Genomic DNA, 8808 nt, shown 5'->3' with positions numbered 1-8808 from the left:
CACACACACACACTCACCCATAAAGCCATTTGTACTTTTTATTTAGATTGCAGTCAATCTGTAGATTAATTTAGGGATAATTAACATGTTTACAATATTAAATCTTTATATCCATGATCATATTAGATTTTATATTTATGTAGGTGTTCATTAATTTATCTAAATAGCATTCTTATATTTTTTCTATAAAGTTTTTAAACTTTCTTTGGCTATATTTATTCTTAAGTATTTGATATTTTGTATAATATTTTACAAGTTGCATTTTGTTTACTTTCATTTTTATTTCATAGTGTTTGTTGCTACAGAAAGAAAGTTTACTTTTTGTATATTGATGTTACACTTAGCAACCTTCTAAACACTTTTATTGATTGAATAGTTTAACTTTAGTCCTTTTGGAATTTTTTCACACATAGTCTAATCATCTGTTAATCATGGACACTTTTTTAAATTTTCTGATCCCTATCTCTTATTTCTTCTGCTGCTTCCTGTTACTGCACTGAATAGTCACTATACCGAAATGTTGAATAGAAATGGTGATGGCAGGAATCCTTGTCTGATTCCCAATTTCAGAGTAAAAGCTTTTAACTTTTCCCCATATAAGTGTAATTTTTGCTGCAGGTTTTTCATACGTATTCTTCATCTAGTTGGCTCAATTTTCTTTTTTCCATTTTAAATAAACTTCTTTTAGAATAATTTTAGATTTACAGAAAAAATACAAAGATAGTACAGAGAAGGTGCATATGTCTCACTCAATTTCCCCTGTTATTAACATCTTAGGACAGCACAATTGTCACAACTAATAAACCAAAACTAATAAAATGCTATTATCAAAAATCCACCCTTTATTCAGATTTCCCTTCATTTTTATCTAATATCCTTTTTCTGTTCCAGGAGTCCACCCATCATTTCACAGAACATTTAGCCGTTATGCCTCCTTAGGCTCCTCTCTTGGCTGTGACAGTTTCTCAGGCATTCCTTGTTTGTGATGATCTTGACAGTTTTGAAGAGTACTAGTCAGGCATATTGTAGAATGACCTTCTTTTGGAATTTTTCTGATGATCCTGTCGTGATTAGACTGGGGTTACGAATTTGGGAAGGGGAAGACCACAGAGGTAAAGTGCTATTCTCATGGCGTGGTATTAAGGATACATACTACTCACAGTGACTTCCCACTGTTGATGTTAATCGTGACCACCTCGCCAGGTGGTGTTTTTCAGGCTTCCCTGCTGTAAAGTTACTCTATTCCCCCCATCTACACTATACTCTCATTGGAAGAACGTCACTAATGCACAGCCCACACTTAAGGAGTAGAGAATATCTGCATAAATGATCTGCAATTCTTCTGCACAGGAGATTTGTCTACTCTTCTCCATTTCTTTATTTATTCAGTCATTTATATCAGTATCAACTCATAGCTCTACATTTTATACTTTGAGACTAACATTTCTTTTATAACTAAACTAATGTATGTTAATTTGTATTAAATACATTTAAGATTAATTTAGATGTGATTTTTCTCACTCAATATGTTAACGTAGTTAGCCAGGACTTATTTAGGACTTAGGACGATTTGCCCACAGACCCATCACTCATTCTCCTGCTCTGCTCTCCACTACACAGGGATTGAGCCCTGCAGGCTACAACTTCTAAGCTCACCAACATTTGGCTGACATTTTGGTTCAGACAACTGGAGGAACCCACAGGAGATAAACCCAGGAGGACAGAGCAGCCAGTTTTTCTCATTCCTCTGCATCAGGTGGCTTCTCCTTCAACGGATACACATTTTCCTTGGCTCCAGTCACCATCACGTTGGCTCGCCATGACTTCAGATCCTGTGAAACTCAACACATAGGCTCCAGTAACATATTCTCCTCTCAGCCTAGAGCTGGGATTTACTACTTCATATTGCTAATTATTGGGTTCTCCAACTCTTCCTTGTTTGGCTTCTGCTACACTTATGTAACCAGAGCCTTGCATTATATTCCCTCTGTATTAAATGTTTAGAGGGGTTTCTATTTTCCTGACTGTTACACATTGCCCCTGAGTGTTACACATTGTCAATTACATTGATTGATCTTATAGTGTTTAACTTCTTTGCATTCCTGCAATAAACCCAACTCTGTCAACAGCATTTGAATATGATTAAGTCCTTTGTATAATAACAAAAATAAAAAAAAAAAATGACCCTTGATCCTGAGATCTCCTCCAAATGACAGTCTATCCCTCTCAACCTTTTCACCTTCTTCTCAAAAATAACTTTACACCCTTTTTCTTGGGGATATATATATGAAAAAATTAATAGGATAAGTAATAGAGTAATATATTCAACTTCTAAAAAGTTCAAGCAATACACATAAAGCTATTTACCACTGACTGTGTGATACAGCTCAAGAGATACTCAGAGGGAAATGTATATCCTTAAATGTATTAGAAAATTTAAAAACATTTAAAACACCCAGGCAAATCAAGAAGCTAGGGAATAAATACAATATTAAATCTAAGTTAGTAGAAGGTAGGAAATAATAAAGACAAATGCATTAATAATGAAACAGATATCAGAGATAACTAACAAAAGCCAGTTCTTTGAAAATACTTATAAAATAGACATTTTTGCAAAGATGATCAATTACTAAAGAGAAAAAGCACAAACAAACAATAGAAGTTAAAATATACATAGTAAATATAGAAGCAGGAGAGATGTTTATAAGACAACACTACGGATATGACTGTCCACCACTGGTCTTTGCTGCTGCAGCTCCAGACTTGGAGTCATTTTTCATAAGGGTTGCAATTAGACAAATTCTCAGGTGTGGCGGGGAGAGGACATCTCCCAGAAAGCATTTGGTCATGAAGCCAGGTGCCAAGATGAGGGCCCTCATGAGTGAGGGCGGAGGGGTCCTCTCCCCAAAACAAAGCAACCTCAAAGAATCCATCTTCTGCTGTCTGGTTAGCTCAGTTGATTAGACAGTGCTGTGATAACACCAAGATCAAGGGTTCGGATCCCCTTATCAGCGAGCCACCAACATACAGAAAGAATCCCTGTCGACCCTGCTGTAAACCCTGGAAGAACCCAGGCAGAGGTGTCAGGGTGACCACTCCCCCAATTTTCACTTACACAAGGGTTAAGTTATCAAGTCCAAATCTACCTCAAGGAACCGGGGAAGTGTGGACCTCGGTCCAACGGGCATATTCAGGTAGGCCCAGGGAGGTGTCACAGTCCTCCTAGGAGTCAAGCTGAGTACCTTGAGGGTGAAGTAAGGGGACCCACAGAGTCCATTTCAGCCCAGGACGTCCGGGGCATGGTGCGGTTTGTGACGTCATCTGACTTCTGCCTTGGGGTTCTGACAAGGAGGAGCGGTTGCTATCGGGTGCGAACTTCCGGTCAGCGGAGGGGACTGAGATTGGTCTGTGTTAGAGTCGAGGTGAGACTCTGAGGGGACTGAGGGACCCAGAATCATCCCTCTGTGCCCCGGCTGTCAGCCGTGGACCACTCGGGGACATACTTGTCAGGCTGAGCCCCGCTCCCCCACTGCCACATCTGGGGACTCTGGGAGTCAGAGCTTTTGTGTGATATGGGTGACTAGGTTTGACTAAGGCCGGGCCCAGGCCTGTCAGGAGTGAATCTCGGGACCCTGTGAAAGAACTGAGGAGACCCACAGAGTCCATCTCCACCCCTGCTATTAGCTTCGGAAGCCCCAGGAATGGTTCCCTAAATGACGTACACTGACTTCTGCCTTTGAGATGGGGAACAGGTGAGGACCTTAATTTGAGGGTAGGGGGTCGAGGCTCTTTCAGGTAGGGAGGTGAGAACACACAGAGAACACAGAGGGGGCATTAGAATCCAGACCGAGGGATGCCACAGAAGCCTGCCCCAGTTACCAGCCCTGGGGGGACTTGGGCACGTGTCCTGACTTCCACATCCATGTCTGGGTGAGAGAAGGGTTCTGGTATAAGGAGCACGACCTCAGGTAAGCAGAGGGAGGGGCCCAGGACCTACCTGGAGTCAATGGAAGGATTCAGGGGACGTAGGACCCCAGGTAAAATGGGGCCCAGCCCCGCCATGGGAGAATGTGGGCAGGGTTGCCAGAACTGTTGCGTCCTTGCTTCTCTTTTTGGGGTGTCAGGGAGGTGAACACCTTTGCCTGAGGGAGAACTGGGGATACTGCCACCCCAGAACAGCAGAGGCCTCACAGAAACCCACTCTGTCACCACTGTCAGCCCTAGAACCTGAAGGCACGGTGACCAGATATGATGCTCCCTCACTGCTGCCTCGGGGGTCTGAGGCTGGTGAGGACTTTGGTCTGAGGGTTGCAGCCTCAGGTCGGCATAGGAAAGAGTCCCAGGCCCTGCCAAACACCCAGGTGAGGACACAGAGGGAGGAATGTAGGGACCTCCCACCCCAGATAGTGAGGACCCAACAACTCCCCACCCCTGTTGTTGGCCCTGGGAGGAGCCAGGCAGGCCTGGCTGGATGTGGTGGCCTCTAACTTCAGTCTGAGGAAGGTGTCAGGGAGGAAATGACTTTGCTCTGAGGGGAGTAGCTTTACATCAGCTGACAGACAAGTCCCAGGTTTTTCAGAAGTCGAGGTAAGTACTCCAAGTGAAGACTAAATGTACTTACCCACCTCAGAAAAGACACCACAGACTCCAGCTTCCCTGTTCTCAACCTCTAGGGGACCCAGGTAGGGGCAGCAGGGCGTGGCATGCTGTCAACTGCACCATGGTGGGGAAAGGGTGTCCTCAAGCACGTGAGAGCTTGGCCTGAGCTAAGCTGATGTCAGGTCAGCAGAGGGTTGGTCTAGGCCCTGCCAGGATTGCAGGTGAATACCCAGAGGGTGGACTGAGGGAAGCCCCAACCCCAAACAGTCTGGACCGAGGCCTTCCTGTCAGCACTGGGACATCCTGGGCAAAGGTGCCCAGATACGATGCACCCTCACTTTTATCTTGGGCCTCTCAGGGAGGTGAAGGTCTTGGTCTGAGGGGCAACTTCAGGTCAGCAGAGAGAGCCACATCTGGTCACAGAAGGAGTCATCTCAGGCTTAGCCAGGAGTCAAGATGTTAGACCTAGGTGAAGGTAGCCCCTAACCATAAAAGAAAGGACCCCACAGAATGCAGTGGTCCCCTGTTCTCAACTCTCAGAGACCCCAGGTAGGGGTGACAGCCCCAGGATGTGACACCTTGTCACTTCTGGCTTGGTGTCACTTCCTTTTCAGGGAGCTGAGGGCCTTGGTTTTAGGGGTGAGATTGGATCAGAAGCGGGAGAAACATCTGATCAGCTGAGGGAGGAATCCCAGGATCTGTCAAGGGAAGAGATTTTGGTGAGGACTGAAGGTGCCCCCAGCCCAGAACTTAAAGAGAGTCCCACAAATGTCCTGTCAGCCCAGGAGACTCTGGGAAGAGCTTCAGACTGAGCCTCATTTCTGGCTCAGGGGTCCCAGAGGGCTGAGGACCTTAATCTGAGAGGGCCACGCTCAGATCAACAGAGATGTGTCCCAGGCCCTACCTACCAGGAGTCAAGGTGAGGGCTGAGGGGACCACCCACACCAGAACACACAGGAGCCCAGCCCCTCCCTGCTCCTTCTGTCAGCCATGGGAAGACCCAGGGAACAGTGGGGGCTTTGGCTCTCACTTCCTTTTCCGGTGTCTCATGGAGATAGGGCCTTGGCGTAAGGCACGTGGCCTCAGGTCAACAGAGGGTGAGTCCCAGGACCTGCCAGACATCAAGGTGATATCACGCAGACCCCTCCCTCCAGGACACATGGATCCCACTGAATTTGGGCACCTCCTGCGGTCCTCCCTGGGATGCCCTGGGCAGGTGTGGCCAGATGTGGGCCCCTCACTGCTTTTTGTTCCATATCAAGGGTGTGAGCTCTTGTTCTGAGAGTTTCTCAGGCCAGCAGAAGGGTTGGGTCTGGTTCCTGCCAGGGGAAAGGTGAGGGCTCCGAGTGAGTATGGAGGGGACCATTCATTCACCACAGAACAGTGGGGACCTCACAGAGTCTGGCTCACCCCACCTGTCAGCATTGGGAGCCCAAGGTATCCTTGCAGCCTGCAGCTTGAAGACCTCCTATGTTCCTCTTACAGGAGCTCCAGGAACTGAGAGGTGAGACCTTGGTGTGAGGCAGTGTCCTCAGGTCACAGCAGAGAAGGCCCAGGAGTGCAGGAGTCAAGGTGAGGGGCATGCCCTGAATGAGTTACAAGAGCCCCACTGGCCCCAGAACAGAGGGGACCCTGCAGCACCCGGCCCCACCCACAATACTGTCAGTGCCGGAGCCCCAACCTCTGGCGCCTGCACCCTGAGGAGCCGTGTCATTCCCCTTCAGGTCCATAGGAGACAGGCCGACCAGGAGGACAGGAACCTTGTGAGGCCCCGAGCACCACCTAAAGACAAGACCTATGAGTAGGCCTTTGTCACAGCCCCCTAGGGTGTGGTTCTAGGCTGAGGCCGCTCACCTGTTCCCTCCCTCCCCCAGGCCTGTGCGTCCCCGTCGCCCAACTCCAGCCCACACTCCTGTCTTCTGTCCTCAGGGAAAGTTGTGATGCCTTATTGTCAGAAGAGTCAGCTCTGCAAGCTTGAGGATGGCCTTTGGGCCCAAAGAGAGGAACCGTCCCTGGTGGATGCACAGGTTCCTGGTGATGAGGAAGACATGGAGGTCTTCTTCTTCTTCACCACCTCTTCCTCTAACTCCTCTTCAGCCAACTCCTCTGCTTCCACCTCTCCTCTGATCTCAGGCACCCCGGAGGAGGTGCCTGCGGCTGGAACACCAAGTCCTCCCCCAAGTCCTCAGAATGTCTCCTTATCCCCCACTGCCATTGCCTCCACTCCATGGAGCCAGTCAAATGAGGGCCCCAGTAGCCAAGGAGAGGAGGGCCCGAGCACCTCGCAGGACGTGGAAGTCCCTGAGTCCTTGCTCCAGGATGTACCACGGGAGAAGCTGAGTGATTTGCTTAATTTCCTGCTCCTCAAGTATCGAATGAAGGAGCCGATCACAAAGGAAGAAATGCTGAATGGTGTCCTCAAAAGTTACGAGGACCAATTCCCTGCCATCTTCAGCAGAGTCTCTGAGTGCCTGGAGCTGGTCTATGACATTGAAGTGAAGGAAGTGGATCCTGCCGGCCACGCCTACAGCCTCAGCATCTGCCTGGGCCTCACCTACGATGGGATGCAGAGTGATGACCAAAGCGTGCCTAAGACCGGCCTCCTGATCAACATCCTGGGCTTGATCTTCATGGAGGGCAACTGCACCTCCGAGGAGTCCATGTGGGAAGCACTGAGTGTGCTGGGGGTGTGTCCTGGGAGCGAGCACTCCCTCTATGGGGAGCCCAGGAAGCTCATCACTGAAGATTGGGTGCAGGAAAACTACCTGGAGTACCGGCAGGTGCCCAACAGTGATCCTGCACGCTATGAGTTCCTGTGGGGCCCGCGTGCCCACACTGAAACCACCAAGATGAAAGTCCTGGAGTATTTGGGCAAGTTCAATATTACTGTCCCCGGTTTATTCCCATACTTGTATGAGGAGGCTTTGAGAGATGAGGAAGAGAGAGCCCAGGCCAGAATTGCCACCATAAATGGCACTTCTGTCACGGCCAGTACCAGTTCTAGGGCCACACGTGAAGCTTCTCTAACCCCAAATGAAGTCTAAGGTAGATTCTTCACTAAGGTAGATTCTTCAAAATAGCAGTCACTGTTTTAAGTAGAAAGGTAGTGTGGGGCTAGGGGAAATAGAGTGAGTCACAGCGTTGGTTTCCTATTCTACAAGGGTAACTTGGAGCTTTGTCTTGTTTTCAGTTTGGAATGTTTCAAATGTTATTCCTTTAAATAGAAGGTTTAATTAGCTCAAGAAACTAAGTTCACGAATGCCATTGATCACACATTTATTACTCTTTATCCAGTTCAGGAGTAAAAGTTTTGCTATTTCATAAAACAAATTGGAAAACCTTCCATCTTATTTTGTGGTCTGGAATAAGATAGCATGGCATTGGAATAGGAATTTACTGGGAGATATGAAAAACTTAATAAAATAACATGAGGTCAAAAAATAGAGAAAATAGTAAGAAATGATTAATTTTTGGCTTCTTTTTCCCCTTAAGTCTGTTGTTCTTTGAAATTAAAATACATACGTATACCTGGATTTGCTTCTGTTCTTCAAAGATGTAGGAGAAATTACATCTCAATAAATGAAACCACTGCTCACAGGCTCGCGTATTCTGCAAACATTTATTGAGCATCGCTCTCTGGAAGGCCCTGTGTTAGTCGGGGAGATACTAGGATAAGCCAGACCCACCGCTCCCCGTAGAATGGGGGGCCTAGGAGCAGCCACCACATTAGGAAGGTGGTGAGATGTCCTCAAATCCTAAAGAACAAGTAGATAAGGATTAGCCAGAAGGGGGGACTCCAGGTGAGAGCAGTCGACTGTAAATGTCCTGAACCAAGGCAGCTTGGGGCTTTGGAAACTACACTTCCTTCTGCGGGAGGTGTCTGCACTGAAGCTGGGTGGTGGCAGGGGCCAGGCTCTCAGACGCTGTACCTTAGAGCTGCGAGCAGAGCCTGGATTGGAAAACTGCTCTGAGCAGGTCCTTTTGGATGGTGGATCAAGCAGAAAGAACTCTCAACCCGGGGCAGGTATGGGAGGTGTCCTGCACTCCTGTGCCAGTGCGACTGAACACAGTGCAGGAACGAGGTGACTTATACCCACCATGTACGTGGGTCTCCTGAGAGATAAGAGTGAACCTCCCATGAGGTGAGGCCCAGAAGCCACTGGCCAGGAACTCTTCTGCCTGGCTGGGAGAAGCACAGCCAGCCCCATT

At 47.8% G+C, this 8808-nt stretch overlaps 1 protein-coding gene across 1 annotated transcript; it reads left to right on the top strand.

Annotated features, from left to right (window-relative positions):
* Window positions 1–3299: 3299 nt before the first annotated feature.
* LOC134368610 (melanoma-associated antigen 8-like) lies at window positions 3300–7643 on the top strand. The gene is made up of 4 exons (XM_063085037.1): window positions 3300–3381; window positions 4225–4361; window positions 6324–6362; window positions 6474–7643. The coding sequence occupies exons 1-4, from the start codon at window positions 3300–3302 to the stop codon at window positions 7641–7643; spliced, it is 1428 nt and encodes a 475-aa protein (XP_062941107.1).
* Window positions 7644–8808: the final 1165 nt, after the last annotated feature.

This window comes from Cynocephalus volans, chromosome X (genome assembly GCF_027409185.1).
Source record: "Cynocephalus volans isolate mCynVol1 chromosome X, mCynVol1.pri, whole genome shotgun sequence".
NCBI lineage: Eukaryota > Metazoa > Chordata > Mammalia > Dermoptera > Cynocephalidae > Cynocephalus > Cynocephalus volans.
This window is presented reverse-complemented; position numbering and strand designations above follow the sequence as displayed.

Coding starts and splice junctions, on each gene's coding strand:
- LOC134368610 (XM_063085037.1), top strand. CDS start 3,300: ATGGTGCGGTTTGTGACGTCATCTGACTTCTGCCTTGGGGTTCTGACA. Junction 3,382..4,224: donor CTATCGGGTGCGAACTTCCG/GTCAGCGGAGGG, acceptor TGTCAGCCCTAG/AACCTGAAGGCACGGTGACC. Junction 4,362..6,323: donor AGGCCCTGCCAAACACCCAG/GTGAGGACACAG, acceptor ATTCCCCTTCAG/GTCCATAGGAGACAGGCCGA.